Here is a 25,825-nt window from a genome sequence, read left to right on the forward strand (position 1 = left end):
AAGTTCACCATACGACTGTTATACAAGCCTTACAACTAAATGTCGCTTGTTTCCAACGAGTCACCACACCCAAACGAGTAACTTCGACCCGTTGGGAAAAAAATTCCCATCGAGTCACACTGGTACTAATCACACATTAAGAACCTTTCATATCAGGAAGTGAGCTTTCATTTTATAGAAAAAATGCACAAAATCCATTAAAAATCTAAATAATTAAGTAATCGAAAGATTACAGTATGAAAATACAGGTTAAAGAGTATGGGTGTACTGTATGGGAATTTTCGCCAAATGAGTTCTCGGAAATTGTTACAAAATTAGCATTATTAGGCTGAGTTGCACCATCTTACTTTAACTTTGACAAACGTCAAAAGTCTGTCAAACTTTATACAAAAAGCACCGGTTATTGTTATTATTAAGATACGGTGGTGTAACTCGGCCTTAGGTAGTCAATTCATAATAATGTTAGGAGATTATAAACAGCGTAATCGCTTATGAATCTACATTATAATGAAGCATGAAATTTAATATTCCTTGTAGGTAAATATTTGGGAGCTTAAATCTTTGGAACTGTGTCGAGCCGCGAAATTATTTAAGAAAGCTTATTTCTTAGGTTCATAGGCCACTTTTTACTGTAAACGTAATATTTTAGAATAAACCGAACCCAATTTGTGTGAAATGAATTTTTCCCTGAAATACACATTGTATTTCTGGAAAAATTGGGCACTTGCGAACGTCAAAATAAAAATGTAGTCCTTTAGCGCTTTCAAAGGAAGATCACTCTTCCGTTAAATGCTTTGACACTCATTTTGTCTATTTGCGTTATTTTCCATGAAAATTCTGAATCATCATTCCAAGAAGCAGGTACTTTCATAACTTTATTAACAAAAACTGAAATCGTAATATCGAGGGTTCAAAACAGACCTTTGAAGCGTAATTCCGATTCATATCTAATACTAATATTATAAAGCTGAAGAGTTTGTTTGTTTACTTGAACGTGCTAATCTCCGGAACTACTGGTCCGATTTGAAAAATTCTTTCAGTGTTAGATAGCCTATTTATCGAGGAAGTCTATAGGCTAATATCACGCTACGATCAATAGGAGCAGAGCAATAATGAAAAATGTTGCGAAAACAGGTTTTCACGCGTACGAAGTCGCGGGCACAGCTAGTTGAATAACATTTGCGTACAATTTCCTCACATGCCTTTGACGGAACCACAACCGCAAACACAACTCGTGAAGCTGACTGTTCACACCCACGCAGACCGCGAGGAAATTAAGGTGCAAAAATTAAACTTTTACGTCTCCAGGGAAAGGTTTCGTTAAAATAACAACGAGTCACCTAATTTGGGCGGTTTTCAGCAATAAACGTCACAGCAAATTTGCAAGGGTCTTTTAGACCCGGTTTCCACCAAAGCGGAGCAGAGCAGAGCGGAGCGGAGAAGTGTTTTGAATAACCGATTTCTTTATTCCCACTTCTCTCCGCGCCGCAACACCGCCAGTGTCAAATACTATAGAACAATTGACGGCCCGATACTTGTCTTCTCCGCTCGGCTACACTCTGCTCCGCTCCGCTGGGACGTTATGGAAACCAGACCTTAACTCAAAGCCCGTAACTAAACGAAAACTGGTCCCGACTCAGAATAATTAGGCTTTACTTATTCAGTTATATTGTTTGGAACGCAGATTGCAGGACAGTGGCTAATCAAGACGACGACTACATAAACACTGGGAGCCTAGCAAAACACAGACTGCTAGTCCGGCAATTGTACCGCCAAGTTGAACAAACAACACTGTTTTGTCCGATCCAGTTGGTTTTCTATCAACATCGACTTATAATAATAAAGTACGAGTAGGTACTTGCCTTTCAAATTACAAACGGAGAATTATGTGATCTAATAAAAACCCACGTGAACGCTTTTACAAAATAACAAATAATAAAAAAATATAAAGTCCTAAGAATGAGTACCTACTTAGTTACTAAGTAATACACAAATAAGTCAACATCATTTATTTAACATTTTTTGAGATACGAGTATAATTTTTAACATAATAATATCCTCTCATGCCTAACTTAAGCTTTGTTAGAGCCTGCGTAGGTTCAATCTTCGTACATTAATATCACGTTCACAATAACGACAATACCTGTGCTTATCTCGGTCGGCAGGAAAAACCATAGAAGTGGTTCATCTTATAATACAAATATAAAAAATTTGAGCTTGCGAGAATGCAGAATGGATGGAAGTTTGTTAATCTTGTACGCTTCAACCATTGAAATTATTTTGATGAAATTTAGTATTAAAGATAGTTTAAGACAGTACTTATATATTTTGTAGAAGGGGGGCACGTACGCGATAAAGATTTTCGGTAACAGAGTTTTTATTTATTTCCCCACACATTTACACTATCTTTACAGGTACTTAAAACCTAATGTTAAATTAACGCAGGCGAAGCCACGGGAAAAACTAGCAATATATAATTTTGTCTTATATTAATAAGAGTATAACGACTGAGAAGAAGAAAGGGTTTATTCAAAATCAAAAATCAAATCAAAAATGTTTTATTCGCTAACAAACCAACTTTTACAAAAATTGTGGTGACATACCTAGTAAGTAAAATTATACCTGTGTGCCTACCATGAGTTTACGTTAGGTGAGCTCGCTAGCGAATACGTCAAAAAATTCTATGAAGATTTTATTTCTTGAAAGTAGCCGCTAGGGGCGCTGCACAATATGTCATACATTTAAATGTCATTTTTTTACGCAGTCGCTAGCGAGCACACCTAACGTAAACTCATGGTAGGTACACTGTATCAGGTAGTCACCGCCCATTCAGAAAGTGCTAGTTTTGAGTAAGTAAAAGGGTTTATTAAAGGCTAAGTAAGCTTTAAAAACTATCATAAATTTTTAGTTTCCTAATCTTCTGCAACTTTATTCTTACGAAGTTCGCCTCGAAACCTCGTCTTCTATAGTTCTCCCGTTAATCTGAGCCAGGACGTTCGGCATCCCATTTGCGCAATGCATAACAAAGGTCTCTCTTAATTAATGGCATACAGATGTGGTCTGTACATTGTATAGTAGGTATTAACCTCCATCACAGTAAGAGCGGTTTCGTACTACGTCCAACCCGAGTCCGTCATAATACGGATCTAGAAACTAACTAGAGAAATCGGATTACGGAAACCAGATCATAGATCTGAAATTAAATTGCTGTGCGTCATTCATCAATTTTTTACAAATATTTACAAAATACGTATGTGTGTATAGGGGAGTTATTTAATGACGTAGTTAGTATGACGTACTTATTTGTTACCGGATTCAGATCTAGTGCATAAACTACCATATACATAGTTCTATTAAGACTCAGGTCTATACTTTCACGGATTCGAATCGGAATCGCTCATTCCAGCCAGTCCACTGCTGGACAAAGGCTTCCCACTAGGATTTTCACAAAGACCGGTCCTGCCCGCTTCCTGGCGTTTCCCGCGACCTTTACCAGATCGTCGGTCTACCTAGTGGGAGGCCTGCCTACACTATATCGCACGTACTTAGCGCGAAACCATGTAGTGGGAGGCTTGCCTACACCACATTTAAAATAGGTACTCAGTGCGAAACCACTCTAAACGTTATCAACTTTAACATTCTAGCTTTGATCAACATTCGAGAGCAATTGATTTCAATTCAATTATTATAATAGCCTTCACATTGTTTGTGAAAGGTATGATATGAGAAAACAATTGATGTTACAATGGAAAATAATATCGATAATGGTTTCCGAAAAACAATACTCGTATATCAATGACAAAGAAAATTATGTGGATATTTGTCGAAATAAAGGAAATCTTTTAATGTTTTTTCACAAATTGCTAACAGTCTCTTTAGCCCCTCGTATTAAGCAAAATATGCTTGTGTCACGAGCGGTAGCGGGGTTCGAACCTGCTTTTCTCGGAGGTCGAGTCGGCCAGTCCGACCCCTTCACCATTCGGCTATCGTGGCTTCATATTTATTGCCTACTTAGTTATTATTATTAATATACTGGAACTCGTCATTTGATTACAAAATTATGTTACTGATGATGACATGCTAAATATGACATGTACTTAATTGTGTTTATATGGGAGCGATTTTGCAACATTAATTATTTTAGTCTAATTTCCTGTAGATTGTAGGAAAAATTTCCAAGCCTCAGGGCGCTACGAAACGTGTTAAAAATGGAAATACAATCAATCATTTTGTAATAAAGGCAGATTTTCTTTGAAGTGGCGACCTTTTCATGGGACAAAGTAGAGCCGAAGCTTCGAAATTACATTTCATGAAAAGAAAATGTACTTTTTAGTCATCTTTATTTTGAAAGTGATACTTAATAGGTAAATATCATTTCGCAGAGTTCAGACTTTACCATGTAGGTATTTACTGTTATTTAACTCACGTGTAGTAAAAGAAAAGTACGAAAGAATATCTCACCGTGTTTAATACCCAAGGGTGATATATAAAATAATAAATAAATAAATACACGCTTTCGCAATTTCCAATGAAGGATAAGATTACCAATAAGAAAAGGCGTGAAATTGTACTCGTATAATAAATCGTTGTGTACGGCGAAAATTGAATCGTCGATATGAATGTTCGTAAGGAAATGTTTTATGAGTATTGTACCTTGATAGGCATATATCTCCTGAAGTGGTAATGTTCTTGGTTGAATATACATACAGAAATACATATTGAACAAATAACATCTTTCCAAGCATTGGAATGGAAAGGCGTAGATATTAACAGCTTTATTTGTATTTCCTGGCTTCAGTAATGAAAGGAAAGAAGAATTCACATCTTTACAAGAATTTTCGTACGTCTTTCAATAACAAAATAAACTATCCACCCTCTATCCCTTTCACACATTAATTCTCTTTCAATTATTCATTTGCGTTCAATTCCATTTATATTTATCGATCATCAAGACTCCGTGACATTCTGAAATGAAGTTGCAAACTCGATTTCAGCACAAGCATGTCAAATGTACTAGTTTGTGGCCAGTTCTAGAGTTTCAGAACTTGGTACAAACTCAAGCATACATAAGTTCCATATTAAAACCATTAGGTTCTGAATCTATTCTTCAGACTAAACTTATGCTTGGATGTATCAGAATAGTCTTTAGTAGGTAATTTAAATTAAATTACCTTAAAACAACAACTTTACTGAACAAGATTAACTGTTGTTTCGCTACAAGTTGGGCCGTGTTGTTTATTACATAATTTTCCTTCAGAAATAAACATGGAAACCGTTACAAAATTTGTTTATAGGTCAAACAAAGTAACATTAATAAACAATAGAGTTCATGAAATTATTAGAAGCTTTACGAAGTTAGGACTCTTGTCTTGTCCTTTTGTTTTTCTTTTTGTTATTGTTTTACAAAGAATCTTTTCTCTAACAATTCTTAAAACTACAATTACACTTCCGAGCAAAAAAAAAGTTTCACGTTACCGTTTCTCTCGAATATTTTCCAAGTTTTTACAAAAAATGGCAGGGCAAAGCTTAAAATAACAGCTGTTCGTTTGTTTTAGCTAACACAGCAGACCTGGGAGTGCTGGATCCCTCACTATACAAATCAGACTGTCTGGATGAAGATCTCATGTGGCCGGAGGGGCACGTGGTATGTATATTTTATGTCTTTAAGGTTGTTGGATACTGGCCAGCAGAATGGCCTTCTTAAATTTTAAAAGCAAATTGTTGATTGTTCTTTTGTTTTTTGTAGGCCACGTCATGTCACTTTACTTTTTTGTAATTAAACAGTTCTGACGCTCCTAGGGTCGACCATCTCAGAATCCTCTTAGATTAGATTTACAGTTCACTCCGTAACAACAAGGGCAGTAGATAAAACTAGTCTTATTGAAATACTTTTTATTAGCTGTCAAAAATTGACCCTGCCGTAGGGAGGGAGGGATCCCTGTATCCCCTCGCCATATTGCCTATAGATACATACGTGTATATACTAAATATACATACTGTACGAGTACATACTACTTACTTATTGATTTGAAAGCTATGCTGAATCATATTTTACAACATATTGAAAGAAAACTAAGTTTTCAGTACAAAGGAGTACCTATTGTTTAAAGAAATTGTTTTGGCGTTAAAAATTGACTGTCTGAAGAAAGAAAATAAATGGCGCGTAGGATCAAACCCGAGTTGGGCGAGTTAGCTTTTAAAATAATAAATACATAACAGTTTTACGTTTTCTTTTTACAAAATATCCTCAATAACAATAACTTGTAAATTAAACGCTGTAAGTTACTTTCCAAGATTTGTATTGTGTATTTAACAATGAAAACTGAAATAAGAATCACTCGGTTCGAACAACAACAAAGAACTGGTATCGAATTCTGGGTAGTAATCTCAATTTATTGTTTGACCTCCATTCTATTTTTACTCCAAAACTCTTATTGATAAAATGCTTTCAACTCAGATGAATGAAATTAAAAATCCGAAATCATGAAATAAAAAGTAACTTAAAAATAAATCAATAAACTCGACCCAAAACAGACCCTGCCGTTTAATACGTTACCATGCCCATTGTGAATTTTTTATGGTTAGAAATAATATAAAAATGCTACTATCGTATCCTACTTCCTACAATCTTAATCTTTCTTTACGTGAGAAACTGACTTTCACGCCAGCAAAGTTTGTGTTTTTCATAATTTTGTTATTATGCATTTTCATATAGTAAATGTCCACACGGTTAACAGAAGTAATACGGTAAAAACCATGCCATTATTATAAAAGCGATCCTCAAAATTAAATTCCCTCAAATTAAAAAGCCCTTACTTCACACGTGCAAATACATACACTCCAGTTTTGTAGTACTATCACAACCACTCACAGTTAAGTAAGTTTTAACCTGAATAACTTCCTTTTTATGAAGGCCGGTATTTGTAATAGCCGCCCGGAAATTGTCAGTCGGTTCACTGCTGCCACGGTAGGCAAACAAATCAGGATTGGTTTGGTATTACGAGTAGAATAGTGTCTTATCATCAGCTAGGTTGATAGCCTAAAGGGTTGTGGGGTACATGTTGTTAAGCATACGAAAAAGAGCGGTTGTGTATGGTAATAATCGAAAATTACTTATGTTTTATTTATTTTATTGAGATTTACAAATACAGGTATTACAGTATTTGGTTCCAATTCGAATAATAAAGATTCCATATCCTCTAAAATGCCAGGACAGTTTCAAGAATGTTATGCGACAAGACGCAGAAATGGGAATTGCGTCTGGTAATAAAATCCACTACCATAAATACCAAATCCCGTATTCACATTAAAGGTTAACATAACTCGCATTAATTGTCGTCATTGATTTCCCTTGACGGCAATCAGGAAATTGAAAAGCCCGCAATCAACACTTCACTATTCATGGCACAATCAAAAGCAGATTCATTGGAAATTCACGCACCGACGAACGTATTTGTAAATCAAATGTAAATGTTGAAGCATTTAGCAAAGATTAAGCTATGTCACTGGAGACACATGATGTTATTATACCTAAAGTGATCACAAGAAAACTCACCTACTTTAACCTACCTACTGAGTTTCTTGCGCTGCTTCTTCTCAGCACTGGGACTGGCCCATTTATTGTCCTGAAGCAGTGGTAGGGTTAATACTGGGACGCGTAAAAGTACTTTTTAAAGCCTACTTGCATAAATAATGAGTTTCATGAGTTTTTTTTTAAATTACTTACTTTATTTCTGAGTATCACACAAATTATATCATGGGGAACATCACATAATTCAATTTAAATTCAATCCGAGTCAGCAGACTGACAACACAACATCTAATTAAATACTACTATGTCGTGGAAATTTACGGGTAAAATTTCCTCTAATTCAACTTAGAGTATATTGGGTATTACAAGCCTAAATTAGCATTTGACTAACACGCATTTACGAACAATAGCTCCGTAAACTGTAACAGTATTTTGTTCAGAGCTCGTCAGCCGCTACGTCAATGTGTGCCAATCCTTAGCAAATCGTTGAAATGACCTTAATTAACCTTCCATTGTAATTTCCCTAGGGTCGAGTGTGGTTCACGCTGAAGTATGAGTCTGGTACCGAGAGGTTACAGGTGCATATCATCAAGGCGAAGCACCTCCCTTCGCGCACTCCCGCACTGGCCAACGCATGCGATCCGTACATAAAGTGAGTATCTAGCGATAGTATAATATGTAGTTAAATTATAAAATAGGGATTTGACACACTAGTCAATTGACATGATTTTCATCATGATCTTTGTAGGTCGTTGTAGTTTTCATCATCATCATCATCTCAGCCATAGGACGTCCACAGCTGAACATAGGCCTCCCCCAATGCTTTCCATGTTACCCGGTTGGTAGCGGCCTGCGTCCAGCGCCTTCCTGCTACCTTTATGTTATGATGTCGTAGGTCCACCTTGTGGGGGTGGACAGTAGGTACTCGTATGTGGTACAGCCTACAGGACTATTCCCACATCTCTTTCCCACCGCTGCAACTTCTGTGTAGCCAAGATCTACAGCTTGACCACCAATAAAAACCCAATCAGTGAAAGTCAAGTTTGTCCCGGGGAAAAAAATTGGGAGGCCTATTTTCGAAAATTTGTCCGTTTGTCACAATAATAAATAACACACACGATATGTCAAATAAAACAGAAGAAGTAAATGTAGTACAAACAATAATTTTGTTATTTTATGAAAAGTGTGTCACGAATTTTAATTTGTATACAAAGACTAAGTACTGGCTCGTTGTTCTTAATGTACCTTACATAGATTTTAATTAAATAACACTAAGTATGCTGTTGCAAGCCGTATATCTTAATAACGAGGGCTCCCGGCTTGCAATGTTTTACATAACAACTAGCTCTACGGCGACCTAATCAGACTTTATTAGATAAACTTTTATTTTCATCTCAAACATTTATTGCCAAAGTAGGCATGTTATTGTTTTAAAAGTTTGAATTGTTATTCTTAGGCTGAGTTGCACCACCTAAATTTAACGGTAACTATAACGATAACCGGTGCATTTTGTATGGAGTTTGACAGATTTTTAACATTTACTAAAGTTAAAGTAAGATGGTGCAACTCAGCCTTAGTCTATGATCTTCTAAGAATATTTTAAGACTCAATAAACTCTTTGGAAGAAAAACTAATAATTTGTTTTTAAATTGCTTTTGTTTGAGAGTGTGGGAGTAGCAAAATAATGTATAAAGATAAATAATTTATTAGAGCTTTTTGTGGGTTTAGTTTTTTAAATAAAACTACGATAATACCACCAAATTACTTTAAAATATCTTTTTACGTCTTTAAGTATTCATTGTTGTTCCTAGATATCGATTAAACACAATAAATAACAATTATTTGATATATATTTTTATCGTTTCACAAGGAAGGCTGTGATCTGTGCGTAATTCAAGACCGTAAAAGAGTGCGGTGATTTGGAAATGATTATACGTAATTTGGTCTTAATGATGTGATTTTTCTTTAGGTTACAACTGATGCCAGATGAGAGAAGAGTGCTACAGACGAAACAGAAGAAGAAGACTTGCAATCCATTCTTTGACGAGACATTCGTTTACCAGGTAGGTAACTAATGTAGAATTACTAATATCTACTACACTGATGCCCGTTTTCACCATCAATCCGCAATTTTAAAGTGATCTGTAAACAAAATTCCTGTTATGTGTTACCATAGGGGTCACTTAAAATTTAGGGATTGATGGTGAAAACCGGCATGATTGTAACATACTTGCTATGTGTTGGCATCATAGATTGACTGCTAGGCAGTAGCCCATCAGGTCGTCATACTCATCAAGTCGTACCTATTTACTGAAGTGTACAGGCGGTCACTTCTCTCATTGAAGATATAAGGACGTACGAGATTAGTAGGTATTTGTAGAATAGTACCTACCTACATACATTATGACTTGAACACTATTCAAAATTACAATAGAGTTCATAATGAAGCTTAAAATTGAGAAAGCGATATAATACAATTATGAAGCACGAATCGATGTAAACTCAAAGCAAAGAAGAAGTAACTAACACAACATGTTATGTTGTTGTAAGCCTTGGTTAACAACATAACATGTATACATTAACCTTGACCTTTCATAACAGGTGTGGCCCACTCACCGACACCATATTGACGCGAACCTGTCGTTACGTTTCCCAAGATCATCCCGAGCTTACAAAGCTTTTAGCAAACTTTTGTTTTCACTTTGCAGGCTTTACTTTGGTTAGCTCCTAGGGTTCCCTAAACAGGAGGTTTATGGAAATATGCTTTTATACCTACATATCATCGGGAACAGTGCAAATCCGCGTTACTATCATTGGATAATACCGCGTATCTGACAATGTACGCAGAATTCTGATTGTCAGTCACCAGTTTGACGGGAGCTACGAGTAAATTAATTGAAATGCAGATACGCGGTTTTATTAAATATTGTTAGTCGGATTAGCACTATCCCCGACAGTGTTGCCAGAAGGTTACTTTTGAACTGCATTGGTTACTTTTAGGTTACACTAATGAAAAGGTTATTTTTAGGTGATTTTTCAGAAATTGTAGAATTAACTTTTACAGGTTATTCAGTAAAAAATATTAATAGTGACAATTTAAAAATTATGTCAAACTGCATTTAAACATGAATTTGATGTATTATTTGTTCAAAAAATGAGTTTTAGCGAATGTTTTTCGATAATAAAACGCAAATGCATGAAACGTTTTTATACGACCGGTCACTTTTCAGTCTTCATGGAATGGTCAAAATTTGGAATTTAGGTAAACGATTGATGATCAATTGTGTTCATTTTCCATACATGAACAACCTTACACAATCGCTCCGCACCCCCCCTTAATGTTTGAACTTAAAAGTCTTCATCTTTACATTATTTCTCAGAAAAACCGCAATGAATATTGAGAGCTTCAGCAAATTTTTATTACATTTTTAAGAAATCTGGCACTCGTAGGGCTTTTTCGGGGCCATCATGAAACAAGATTGAGATTTTAAAAACATAGCGCTACCCGACAATATTTTAAAAAATGAAAATAGTAGATCATTGCCATTTTTCCCACTTCTACGGCTAGTCGGCTACTAATGTTGCCAGGTTTTACAGCATGCTCCAAATCAAAGTCAACCAGTAAAGGCCAAGTTGGTCCCAGAGAAAAAATCTGTATTTACTCGTACAACGAAATTAAGGCTGAGTTGCACCACCTAACTTTAACCGTTACTGTAACGATAACCAAATGTTTTTGTATGGAATTTGACAGATTTTTGACGTTTCATAAAGTTAAAGTAAGATGGTGCAACCCAGCCTAAAAGTTCGAAGTTATCTTCCGGATGACAAATGATAGAGTACAAAATGTTATTAACCCCTAATAACCGCATGGCAAAGTGGTGGGTACGTGTACCCTGTTACGTTGTACCGAGCAAGGGTTTACTTGCCTAAGTGAAATTTATTGGTCGCAACCTGCGGGGTCATGTCGGATACTGTACCTTGACCTAGTAAATACTCTCGGTGTGCGCCTAACGACAGATGGTACTGCGCAAACATGGTAACAGGTAGTGTGACATTTATTAAGTATATTGAATTCTGTAATTTTTGCACATCTGCGAGCAGACTGAACACGTCATGATTCTCATGATCCTACCATAATTGTCACCCTGTATTACTGTGTTACTTGAACTTGTCATTTTACTTAATAAATGAAATAAGAGAGTAATATAATGCCATACAGCTTTCACAGCTTTGTCTGGTTGCGAAAAGTTCTTAGACTTTAAACTTATTTATTTTAACGAGTATTGTCACTACTTTTTTTAAACTTGTGTTTCCTTTACATTAAACTATTAGGTAACTGAAAATATTATAGGTATTGCATGTTTGCAACAGTTACATGACATTTAACAGAATGTACTGTCGCCAACAGGTTAACTTACCTCAAAATTAATTTCATCCGAGCGTTTCTGAACGTTACGTCCTGAAGATAAGGTTCAAACTCAATTGATGAAAATTATTATGTCCGTGTACCCGCATCTAAGGTAAGCTTAGCGCAATACCGCATCATCTAGCTTTAATCCTATTAGAGATTTAAATAGGGTTTAATGAAAGGCTCTAATATACGGAGCGTGGCTTAACCGGCCACGTGCAATAACGGCCCAGCTTTATTATAAGCGACAGTGATGGAAGACAATTTTTATCCTGAAATAATACTGAGGATTGTTCAGGTGGAATGGATTTTCTGTAATATTTCTTGCAAATATATACAATAGAAAACTATGACTGTTTTCTTTTAAAGCTCTGTCGAAAAAAAAAATTTTTGTAGGTACTGTTTAATTTTATTAAAAAAAAACCGTAAGTGTTAGTAGTATCAGAATTAATTTCACTGGGGTTATTATACCTTGTTTGGTACAAGGTATAATAACCCCAAACGACAAATGTGTGCACGATTAATACGGAAAAACGCAAGAAAATCTGTATGAGTACTAAGGGTGGATATTAACAGACAAATTAGGTATATCTTTCTTTCTTCCAACAGGTTTATTGTGTGTATAAATTGTGCCAACTTCTTTGTTCCAGCCCTTTTACTGTGTTATAAAGAAAATCTCATTAACTATTATGTAACTCTACCAAAGGTACATTCTACAGGGTGTTGATTTCAATCCTCGCTATATTTAGAGAGTTGATTAAGTAGCTTATTCTGATCACGAATCAGTAAAAAAATGACTTCGAAAAAAATTTAAAACGAACTTTAACTTTAGTTAACTAGTCAAAGAAAAATACCTATTTACACTACTTACTTTACGTGGCTTCCTTCAGTAGACTATCCGACTAACTATTGCAGTATTGCGAGCCACAGTACAGTTAATTTCGCACGAAAAATATTCGCTAAAAATTCCACTTTCGTTTGTGATTTTTTTTGTGGATGATGCGTTTATTTATGTCATAATAGATCACCTAAATAAATTTGGCGAGGATTGAAATCAACACCCGGTATAAAAACCCGTATTTTCAACACCCAAGACGGTAGCGATAAAAAAAACCGTCCTTATTTATTTAAACCTTAATATAAATTCATAATAGCCCTTTGCGGTCCATCTAACTAGTCGGGTTATAACGATTATCCAATCACCTCTGATGACCTGGATCTTGTAATGTTATTAACAGCTCGGTCATGCTCCGGTCTACAGAGTATTAGTCCCGTATCATTTGAATACCTTTTTCATGCAAATTGTTTGGTCTATTAGTATCGAAAAAGCTGAGCTGAAGCGAATAGACTTGAGTGAGAAGGATTTTAATTTTTAACGAGTTTCGGTAAGGTTTGGGTCTTTTTAAAACGATGTTTTTTAAAATCTATAAAGTATGCACTACATAGAGATTTGAACTGCTAGTGTGTTAAAAGGCACTCATTTAAGGACTCTTTATGTATCAACCGGTACAGAAGGGTTAACGTGCCTTTTTGAAGCACAAGTAATAATATAATTTAAATATAGGGGAGGTACAAGGCAAAAGCTTCCTCAATGTGGATAAAAAAACGTTGTCCAGATATAATCGTAAAGCAAATAGATTTTTTTATGCATAACAAGGCAGGTATTTAACCACAATCGCTCCTGATGTTAAGTGGGATGCAGTCTATGATGGTATATATCTGTCCTGTAAGTGCCTATTCACTCTCGCCTTTAAAATACCCGGATTATAGTCTTCGGGAAAGACAGCAGCAGGCAACGAATTGCAGTCTCTAGCTGTTCGCATTATAAAAGAGTCATCGAAACGCTTAGAGCCTTAGAAAGATACATCGTAACGGTCCGTATTGAGTTGATACCCAAACAATCAGTTTGTGTCAACCAACTCTACATCCCAATCACCTCTGACCCTTTCCACCTGTAATAAAATGTATGTACATTACCTTAATCGGAATATATTTATAGACTTACGTTTACGATAGAAAGGCTGAACAAAATAGCCTTTCCCTTTATTTGCGCATTACCCAACTCAAACATCGTGATCGTTTAAAACCAGTGTTTATTGTATCCAGGATCAGTTATAGACTTATTTCACTTTATAAAGGTTATTAATGCTACAAAATCTTATAAGATGAGTCATAAACGTTTAAATCAAAAGTAAAGAATCAATACCATGAGTAAATTTTAGATTAGTATGGTTTATAAACTTTTTTAACAATATAATTATTTGTAAACATAATGTGAGGATATTTTTTTATCCACAACGAGGAAGCTCTTGGCTTGTATCTCACCTGATGGTAAGTGATGATCAGGCCGAAGGTGGAGGCGAGCTTCACTCGGAATCCTCAACCATAGAGGAACTGGCTATCTTACCTCTGTCGGAACACAACAATTATATTTTATATAGGTATTTTAACAAAAATAAACATTCAATTAAGTAATTGGAAAAGTTACAGGCCCATGAGTCCATCTTTTAATTGAGTAGTACTCGACAGGCTGCGTCCACTTTGAATATGAATGCAACAGAGATTTACAATTTGAGCCTTGACACCGAATAAAATAATATTTGTAGGATAGCACAGAATAATAATAAGTATAGGTACTGTACTAGTGTAAAATGAAATGTATAAATTAATTTATATGAAAAGTTTGTTTCATGCATTTATTTATCATTTATTCGGAGCACCAAGAGTTCAAGCTCATGTTACCAAGTGCTTGTTTTGTAAAGTAAATAATGTCTATCATAATACCACGGCGAGGAAATGTTTTGAAAGTTACCATACTGAACCTGTTGAATACTGGCAACGAACAATATTATGATTTGTTAACGAATCAGTGAACTTCTACACCTTTAAATTATGTAATAAGTAGGTAGAAAAAAAAGTACTGAAGCGCATACTCAAACATGGATTAAGAATTACCTACTAATTTGCCATAAGGAATTTACTCCTAGTTTAGGAGAAAATAAGTTCTGTGTTAATGAACTAAGGCTGGGTTGCACCACCTAACTTTAACGGTAACTATAACGATAACCGGTGCTTTTTGTATGGAGTTTGACAGATTTTTGAAGTTTGTTAAAGTTACAATAAGATGGTGCAACCCAGTCTTAGTCAACTATTTGACTGTTCTAGAATGTAACAGCTTATTCTCTGAAGTAATAACAGTTCAGAAGATTGTGTTCCACTTGCTATAATAATAACATTGTCGAGTGTACGAGACACTGTACTCACTTGGTCGTAGTGTTGTAGAACTAGCGACAGTTAAATCATCGATAAATAGAAATATATTCCAAAAACTTTTGTTATGAATAGTCTCACGATCTAAAAACTAATATATGGTTGGTATAAGTGTGTTATTTATACCAACAACATGTTATACATAATTAGCTAACTAACTGTAGATAGTTTTTGCTTTCTGGATTTTTGTAATACAAGTATTATTGACACTTTTTAACCAACTTCAAAAAAAGAATTAGGAGGTTCTATGTTCGACTATAGGTAATTTTGAATCAAAACGGGTCTAGTATTTCATCAAATCTGCCACGTATCACTGTTTTTAATCCTGTGCAGTTACTGACTTAAACTATTGATTCAATTTCTCAACACTAGTGCATTGCTATCAAGTAAGTGAAACCTAATACGAATAAAATAATATTCTGCTGCTCACTTTTGTGCTTCACCCGAATGGTATCCAATTAATTCAGTCGGCCGTTTGGTGTAGTGGTTCGAAACGGACTACTATTCCGGATGTTGTGGGTTCGATTCCCGCACAGTACAAACATTTGTGTGCATGAACATATTTGTTTGTATTGGACTGGGTGTTTTCTATGTATAATATGTATGTATTTACAAAAAAAAAAGTATTTAAGTATGTTTATATCCGTTGTCTAGTACCCATAGTACAAGCTTTGCTAAGTTTGGGACTAGAAGCGCAGTGTAAAATGTCCAAGGATATTTATTTATTTATTATTTATTAATTAAATAAAGTCATTCAGAGTCCTAAACGATCAATGTAAAAGCTTTTCTTTGGCTTCATTTAAAATATATGTCAAAGAGCCGTTAAGTACCTCTTTGACCTTTGATGTCTTGGAATAAACTTTGTTAATCCGACTAAGTGTCGAGGGATTCAAAACCCTATGCGTCACAAGCTTCGAATGAGTTCGGATTTGGGAAATAACTGATGAGTTTGCCAAATTTTGACGTCATGAATTCACGAGGGAACAGAAGAACGATTGAATACATTTTGTTGTGTTGTTTTGTTTTATTTTGAATCTTTTAAGATCAAAATCTTTTGTTAAAAACTTTTTAGAGATTTGAAAAACTATTGAAAAAATACGATTTTTTATAGGACTACGTTCACATGTCTTCTGATTGTTTGTAGCTATGAACTTTTCTTGGAAAATAAAAAAAAATGGAAAATAAAATGTAAGGCGAAATAAACCACCGCATCAGTTCTGCGGCGGTTGCGTTCGGAAAACTTCGGTCTAAGGTGCTGCGTTCACATGATCTGAAGCTCTCTACTAAAATTTCAGTATATATGGCTGTAGTACTCCCAAACCTTCTGTACTCTTCGGAGACCTGGGTTTTGTACCGAAAGCATATCCGTACGCTAGACAGGTTTCACCTCAAATGCTTGCGAGACATTTTGAATATCAAATGGTCAGATCGTGTAAGAAACACTCAGGTACTTCGACGGGCAAATGTCTGCGGCATTGAGGCGTACCTGATGCGTCGGCAGCTTCGTTGGTGCGGTCACGTCTGGCGTATGGCTGACGAGAGGGTCGCGAAACGAATTTTCTTTTCTGAACTCCAGGACGGCAAGCGGAAACAAGGCGGCCAGTTCTTACGTTATAAGGATGTTCAGAAAAGACATATGAAGCGTTGCGACATTGACCCCCTAAAGTGGGAAAAAACTGCCAGCCACCGTCTGGAGTGGAGGCGCCTGGTGCGGAAAAAAGTTAACGACTTCGAAGAGCAGCGGAAATCTGATCTTGACTCGAAGCGCGATGCTCTTAAAGCCAGACCAGCAGCGGCTATCACCTACAACTACATCAGCGGTGTCCTAACGTGTCGACATTGTTCGCGCACGTTTACCAACAAGATTGGCTACTTTAGCCATGTGAGGGCACATGATAGGGCAGCCCAGCGTAGCCCTCTTATTGCGGACTAAAGGAATTTTGTCGCAGTTACCGTAGCCGAAAGCGGCTTGGGAGTATATATATATACACAACACCTAGAGACTAAATTACATTCTTAGCCCACGTTCTGATTCTAAAATAGTACTTCTGGAAATGAGTTGCGGAATTATGGAAACCTTTTTCTCACGAGATTTTCCTTCCAGATCCCGCCTGGCAAACTTGAGACTCTGACCCTGAAGCTGTCAGTTCTGGACATCGGACGAGTGGGGAAGGGGAAGCAGCTTATTGGACACATCATACTGCCGCTGAGCGAGCTTGAAGGAGTAGCTCCAGATGAAGAACCGCAGCTGTACAAACTGGACATTGAAAAGGTAATGGGTTAAAGTGATGTGTCATTTAATTAGACCCCTAGTAATAGGCATAAGACAAAACAACGGGCCTACTGATACCATGCCAATATTTTCAGATCTACCGGTTAGATAGAGCGGGACTAACGCCTTCCAAAATCCAAGTATTTTACGATCTGTTTATTTCTATCAATCAAAGTGAGACACGTGTCGTGAATGTCATGATTTAGCGACAGTGACCAATACGAGAATTACAGTGACCATTACTTACATGTAATGTACAACGTACATGTAAAAAGATGTGTGTGATATGATCCGTAATGAAAAATTACCCAAAAAAGTGGCGACCACGAACTCGAGGAAATCAGCCATTGCCGAGTAGGCTTAAGATGCGCGCCGCGATAAGGGTTATCACGCCATTTTATCGATTTCGCCCATACATTTTGACGTCGATAAAAAAAATCACAGCGCGCATCTTAGGCCTACAGAAAAACACACTGTGTCTTCTAGTTGTTTTACGACCCCGTGAGAAACGTAGGACCGGAAGTCACTATGCCACTTATTACACTTCTAGGCACTGATGATGATAATAGATAGATCTGAAAATACGGAAATGGGATTACTCCCACAATCACGAATGTGAATATTGTGCTTGACATATTCTTTCTTCTCAGGAGGTACAAGAACCGACGTCTGACTTGGGCGAGATCTTGGTGTCGCTACTCTACAACGAGAATCTGCATCGGCTAACGGTTACCGTAATAGAAACACGAGGACTAAAGGTAGGTCACTGATGATACCAATGATTAATGTGCATAATGATGATTACTATAGTGACGATGAACATGAGTAAATTTTAGAATTGGGTGTATTTTTATGTTATTTTACAGACGTAATAATTAACTTTTAAAAAAAATAAAACCGACTTCAAATGCGTGAACACAAAAAAAACTAAAAATTAAAAATATTGCGTATAAAAAAGTTCAACCCCAATTTTCCACCCTTGGGGGTGAAATATTTTCTTCAAATTCGCATGAAACCACCCTTTTGATAATACCTATTCAACAAAAAAATAATCGTTCAAATTGATTTATAATCGGCGGAGATATTGCGTATAAAAAAGTTCATCCCCAATTTTCCACCCTTGGGGGTTGTTTTTTCTATTATTAAATTTGAATGGGACCACCCTTGAGGTATTACCTATACGCCAAAAAAAGATTTGTTCAAATCGGTTCATAATTGGCGGAGTTATCGCGTAACAAACATAGAAAAAAAAAACATACGGGTCGAATTGATAACCTCCTCCTTTTTTGAAGTCGGTTGAAAATACAAGACTTTTTAGCTTATAAATATAAGAGGAACTTTTAGTATGAAACTAGTATGAAAATCACAATAAAAAGAACATGAAGCTTTACGAATCTTTCAGTTATGTGACACAATTGAGTACCTAGATCTGTTTACGAACTTTTATCTATACAGGGTGACATTTAAATCGTTGGCATCCTTATAACTAAGACTACTCATGACGATACATAGTATAAGGGAGAGTCCGCTAATTTGGACCAGTTTTTTTCAATCCCGTTTTACACATAGTTTTCTTTTGTTTTTGCTAATGTCCATGGTATATAATAAAAGATACATTATTCAACTTACTATTTCATAAGTATTAATTAACATGATTGTTGTATATTTAGCACAAATCAACAAAGTACGAGTTCAGAGCTTCGGTCCAATTTAGCCAACCGGTTCGATAATTTGTACCACAGGGTTACTAAATTGGATTTCAATAAATTTCAAGCCTTTAAAAAAACTATGGCAAAATATTATACGATACATTCTTAACAAATTAGGAAATGAAGAGGAACAGTAGTTAATAACATAGACAATCGATATTGTTTTACAAGTTATCACGATTTTGAGTACAAGTTTTGTAATTCCAATTATCGTAACGCACACTTGTACCTTATCTACTTTGCCAGTCTTTTGCTTTCATTTATTGTTAGTCAAACATAACTACGCTATTATAACTTCAAAATATGATTTACTAAAAAAAATTTCAAAATCCTTTGGTAAAGTTCCATACAACTTGATGTGGTACAATTTAGCCGACTAGGTGATAGTGCTTTTAAAAAATCGGTAAAAAATATAGCTTATAAATACCGAAAAATGTTTCACATAATTGTAATCCACACTAATTTACGCTTTTTTTTTTCTCTCTTTATTTAAGGAGCTTTGTCAAGATGACAATGTCGCTCCATTAGATACAAACTTTAGGTACAATATATCTAGACAATATTTTAGGTACAATGTATTTGTGTCTTATTGTCTAAAATTAGGAAACTAAAAAGCTAGAAAAACACAGTATAAGGCTCTCGCCTCCTCCGACATAGGAGAAGCCAGGATGCTGTTGCACCTGCCGACCGAAAACCCGTCAGGTTGGAACAGCTGAGACCTGGCCTGCCCGTTCCGGACACATTCCACCAAGACATGAACGACGCCACAGTCTTCACACAAGGGAGATGGTTCTAAGCCCATTAAATATTTGAACTTTCTAGTTGGAATGTGGCCGGATCGAAGTCTTAAAGCCAGAACAATATTTCGTCTACTCAACTCACATTTGTCAAACCAAGGTATAATAAGAGGTTTAGGTTGTATCGTTATATACCAGATGCCCTTTTCTTTTGACCTTATATCAAAATACTCCTTCCAAGCCTTATAACAAACGTCTTTAACCAGATACAGTCGGTCAGAATTTACGCTTCTAAATAATATATTAGAAACACCCTGTGATTGAATTTAACAAAATTACAATCTAAACATGTTGACAATACATGTTACTTGAAAACAATGAAAAAATACTTTTCAAAATAAAACACACGTGTTTGTTGTCACGGCAAAAACCACATGGCCGATATTAATTTATTTTAGTTGAGTGTCGCTGAGTGTTGCAATTACAGACATTCAATAAATACTTTACGAAATATGAGGGTGGTACAATTTACCCGGCGGTACAATATACCGAACTCTCCCTATTTCCTAAATATGAAACAAATCCAATGAGTAAATTACTATGTATCATAAGTAGAGTCTTAGTTTAAAAGAATGCCAACGATTTAAATCTCATCCTGTATAACTTATCATTTGGTTTAATTCCTAGCAAATGACAGGAAATCAGAAGTTAGGAATGTTAGGAATGTCAGAAGTCCTCTTGTAATGATGTGACCTTTTCTGTAACTGTAGATTCTCAGTGATTGATCATTCACTCCCGTTTGTATACCATTTTACCGCGGTTGGAATAAGTGATGACCGCAAATGGATCTCGGCAAATGATTTAGCTTCATTTTCAGCGTCCGTTTTTGGGAAACGTTACACTCGGGAGATTATTTAACCAATTTACAATGGAAAATGTTTGCCTTACGCAAAAATGGGTAAACATATCGGGGGATTTTCGGGTTAAAATAAATAGCAACTGTGGAATCATGTTACATACCTATATTACTTTGTTGCATACGCGTTACATACGTTACTCGTAATTTTGTTGGTAAATAAAGCTGCTTTGTTGGTAAATTCTCATGTTTTGGTCTGTTATTTAAAGCCTAAAGTTCATACTTAACAACACACTCAAGATGAAAATCAATAGTTAATTCAGAATGATCTTGATGGACTATACTCGTACATACGTATACTCGTAAGTAAAAATACTATCATTATTTGTGTCATCTGGCAATTTGTACGAAAGCCTTTCAAGTCAAGTACCCACCTAATTTTTCCTCGCCTCTCCGATAACTTTGCCATATCCCAAACTCTTACAATAGGGTCCGATAAACTTCGTCTCCTTGTAATCAAGACTAGTTCGGATAGTTTATTTGAAGTTTCTTTATTGGAGGAATTCATACAAAAAACGGTTCCAATTCGGGTATTTTCTGAGTAAGAACTTGTCATTTCTACCATACCAACACAGTTACTTGTTAATTTGAAAATGAAATAGACATATTTTGTGGTGATTATTATTGACATAGAAAACTTACTTACAACCAAGCCTTTCAAGTACCAGTGACTCGAGACACAAAAGAAATCAATTATTACCGCGGTCTCTTGCGACCACTTAAGTGTTCCACGGGGTAATAGGCTTATCATAAAGGAACTAAACTAGACATAGTAGTACTGCATTCCTTGCCTACAATCAATTTCAAAGCAGAAATAAACACTAAAACCAACATCTGTCCACAACAGCTAGACCCATCATCGCCTAAACGTGAGATGGTGGTGCGGGTCACGCAAGAGCGGGCGTGTCGCGGGGTGCGCGCGCGCCGCACCGCCGCGGTAGAAGTTGCAGACGACGGCAGCGCCCTCGTCTCAGAGTGCTTCCACTTCAGATTGAGGGCGGACGAACTGCACACTACAAGCGTGACGGTGCAGGCTTTGCAACCGCACTCGGCGTGTGCCAAAGGTGGGGATTCTATAGCTACTTCATTGAAACTATCTTCGACCAAAGCACCAGCGGAAGAGGCGTACGACGGCAGCGCCCTCGTTTTAGAGTGCTTCCACTTCAGATTAAGGGCGAATGAACTGCACACTACAAGCGTGACGGTACAGGCTTTGCAACCGCACTCGGCGTGTGCCAAAGGTGAGGATTCTATAGCTACGTCATTCAATCTATCTTCAACCAAAGCACAAGCGTTAAAGGTGGCAGACGGCAGCGCCCTCGTCTCAGAGTGCTTCCACTTCAGATTAAGGGCGGACGAACTGCACACTACGAGTGTGATGGTGCAGGCTTTGCAACCGCACTCGACGTGTGCCAAAGGTGAGTCATCTATAGCTATCTCAAGGCAGAATACTTTAATCTAACATTGAGGATAATATGTAGAGTTGGCGAATGCTGGCAGCGCCCTCGTCTCAGAGTGCTTCCACTTCAGATTAAGGGCGGACGAATTGCACACTACGAGCGTGACGGTGCTGTCTTTGCAACCGCACTCGGCATGTGCCAAAGGTGAGTCAGCTAATGCTACGTTACTTCGACCAACGCGCAAATTTCTGAGAGGGTAATATGTAGAGGTAGCGGACGACGGCAGTGCCCTCGTCTCAGAGTGCTTCCACTTCACATTGAGGGCGGACGAACTGCACACTACAAGCGTGACCGTGCAGGCTTAAGGCTCAGCTCAGCGTGGGCTAAAGGTTAGTTATTATAAATACTTCAGCGTCAGCTTCAGCTATGTCAGCGTGTAAAAATTGCAACTAAAGTTTACCAAGTGGTGAGAGAATGAAGTCAGGAAAACAAGATGCTTTCATCTTATGGAATCACATGTTACATTATGATAGCAATTAAACATCTGGTGAAGGTCGACGGAAAGCACCTGGTTGCGAGCAGAGCAAAGCAGAGCCGGTCTTTGTAAAAATCCTTGGGGGCTTGTGTCCAGCAGTAGACGTCATTTAGCTGAAGTGACGAACGAACCAGTATAACAGTTGTAGCCATCAACAACCAAACAAGATTAGGGTAACGATAACTTAGCAATGTAACGCGCAATTTGTCATAAAAACACCTACTAAAAAGAACATTGTTAACTGCGCTATAAAAGATATTATCGTGTAACGAAACACTGTGTGAAATAACGTAAGTTCCACGGGCGTCGTTTTAGGGCTCGCATTATTAATTCACTAGCTTTCCGCCCGCGGCTTCGCCCGCGTGGATTTTTGTCTGTCACAGAAAAACTTTATCGCGCGCGTCCCTGTTTCAAAAACCGGGATAAAAACTATCCTATGTTCTTTCCCGGGACTCAAACTATCTCTATGCCAAATTTCATCAAAATCGGTTGCGAGGTTTAAGCGGGAAAGCGTAACAGACAGACAGACAGACAGACAGACAGACAGAGTTACTTTCGCATTTATAATATTAGTTGGGATTGGGTCTGCGAAACATTTTAACGGTCTACAAACAAGCTTTTGGATTATGAATAAAAAAAGTTATTACTAAGACACGCATTATAAATGTAGGTAGGTAATTTTCGATAATTCACATGGGAAAATCCTCTGCGGTACCCAAAAGCAATATTTGCTGAACATGTGAAAGTTGGGATGTGACATTCTACATTATACATAACCTTCCTGAAATTTCACACCTAAAACAATAACCTCGGGATTACATTTATTGGATATTCTCTAAATTCCCTCGAGTACAAAAAGTCTAGTATGTAGAAGTATGTAGAAAGGACATAATGCCTAAATATACCTAACGTTTAAAGGTAAAAAATCATGTGGTTATAATTTTTTTTTTCATTAAAAGAATATTAACAATAAAAGAATATTGATATCATTATGATGAAACGAGGTCGCATTTAAATAAGTAAAACTCGTATTCTTTGATATTACAAAATTAACTGTTTCCGCAAGTGACCGCTAAAGTACAAAAATAACATTAACGAGTCCCAAACCCATTTGAAACGACGGTCTGTGACGTCATCTGCCCATTTAAAGGAATTTGAACAGAAAGTCAACCTACAGACAGTTATTTAAAACCCTCATTTATAAATATAGCTCTAAGGATTTGCCACACTGAATGCGTTATGCGGTCTGCGGTTAGAACAATGTTAACGCATCCCGCATCATGTATGAACAACATTGTCGGTTAGGCCAATCTATTAGCGGTCCAGACAAGACAATCTGTCAGCGGTCGTGACGAGGCAATCTGTTATATTTTTTTTCGTGAAGTCAGATAGCATCTGTTTCTCATATAATTTAAAAAATAAATTCATAAAACTCATGCATTTTTGAAAGTAGGCTTTTAAAAAGCAGTTTTACACGTCCCAGTATTAACCCTACTGCTACAGGGCAATAAATGGGCCAGTGCTGAGAACAAGCAGCGCAACAAACTCAGTCTGGGAGACCGTAATGTTGTTCATACATGATACGGGCTGCGTTCAGTTTGACCTGACAGCTGATCGCAGAACGCATCCAATGTGGCAAATCCTTGAACGTATTAAGCTCATAGCAAATTCGTTCGTTCGTTCGTTTCAGCCTAATGACGTCCACTGCTGGACAAAGCCCTCCCCCAAGGTTTTCCACAATAAACTGTCCTGCGCTACCCGCATCCAGGCTCTTCGCGCGACCAGATCATCGGTCCACCTAGTAGGAGGCCTCCCCAGGCCTCCTACATAGCAGACTTATCAACTCGGAAAGGGACCAACACCGTATCGCCCTTGGTAACGCCATTCGCGTGCTGTCATTGCCTTTCGCGGGCTGTCAATCGCGAGGTGAGGCGTTTACGTTACGGTGCGGATAAGTATGCGTTGCAGTATGGAGTTTCATACAAAGAATACTGACCGCCTCGAGTTGATACGGTTACGATTCCTTTCCGGGTTGATTAGTGTGCTACGTCCTTTAATTCGTAAAGTTTAAGTTATAATTAGGGTTGCCACGTAATTAACCTCCCACGTTTCAGATCGGCTCCTCGGCAAGTTCGTTCTCGGCTCGTACATGTTCGCCAGAGGGCGCGCGTTGCAGCACTGGAACTCTGCGCTGGCAACACCGATGGAACAAGTCAAACAATGGCACCCGCTCACTAATTAAACTACAAACTCAGGCCGTAACATGGTGAGATGGGCAACCCTGGTTTCCTGTTGCTTGGTATTTACACGTTTTGTTTGTTAAATTTATTATGTCTCTTATGATTTAGTAATGATTTTAATAATATTTGAACGGTTGTTCGTGTGAAAGAGAGGATCAGTATTCAATGAGTTTAATTTCAATCTATAAAGATACACATAATACTTAGGTCAACGGGTCTACTTCGTACTTGATTCGACTAAACACAACTATAATATGTTACCTACGTAAGTAAAAAATTAAAGGTTAGTTTATTTAAACTTGCTCTATAATATACAGATTTTGTCCATGCAATTCGTGGCTATTTTGTTCTAGATATAACTTGTCAGAAATTAGAATTGAAGAAGATAAGTACAAATTCTTTCAGTAAAGTAATAAACTAATTTCAGAGCGCCATCTCAGCCCTGTTACGGTATTTTAGATGAAATTAATACCCGGCCAACGTATGAAATTGATAATGTAAGTTTAATAATTAAATAATGCGTTTTTATCGAAGGTATTATCTAGTCAGTTTCATTTTATTGGGGTAATTTAAGACTACAAGATCTCACACAAATAATGTTATTTACTTCCCCTTCCCTTCGTTATTTTATTCAAAATATAACATTATATTCTATCTGCATTAAATATGTAACTGTAGATACTATAATTTTATACGTCATGTATATTTAGTTAAAAAGTATATGTGTAACATATCTATTATAATAAAATAAGGTTTAGTAAATTGTCTATTTATATGAAGTCACTGATATTTTTGTATCTCAAGTTT

The 25,825-nt window shown here is 36.8% G+C and overlaps 1 protein-coding gene across 2 annotated transcripts in view; it reads left to right on the top strand.

Annotated features, from left to right (window-relative positions):
* Positions 1–25,427, top strand: part of LOC114366782 (synaptotagmin-15) — a 73,607-nt gene extending 48,180 nt beyond the window's left edge. For both annotated transcript variants that reach the window (XM_028323759.1, XM_028323761.1), the window contains exons 6-12: positions 5,556–5,644; positions 8,059–8,183; positions 9,501–9,594; positions 17,314–17,481; positions 18,132–18,239; positions 21,691–21,907; positions 24,893–25,427. In XM_028323759.1, coding sequence (XP_028179560.1) covers positions 5,556–5,644; positions 8,059–8,183; positions 9,501–9,594; positions 17,314–17,481; positions 18,132–18,239; positions 21,691–21,907; positions 24,893–25,020 — 929 coding nt within the window. In that variant the 3' untranslated portion in view covers positions 25,021–25,427. The remainder of the gene's footprint in view (positions 1–5,555; positions 5,645–8,058; positions 8,184–9,500; positions 9,595–17,313; positions 17,482–18,131; positions 18,240–21,690; positions 21,908–24,892) is intronic.
* Positions 25,428–25,825: the final 398 nt, after the last annotated feature.

The sequence above is a fragment of the Ostrinia furnacalis genome, unplaced genomic scaffold (assembly GCF_004193835.3).
Source record: "Ostrinia furnacalis isolate ACB-3 unplaced genomic scaffold, ASM419383v2 OfSCF0682, whole genome shotgun sequence".
In the NCBI taxonomy this organism is placed as follows: Eukaryota; Metazoa; Arthropoda; class Insecta; order Lepidoptera; family Crambidae; genus Ostrinia; species Ostrinia furnacalis.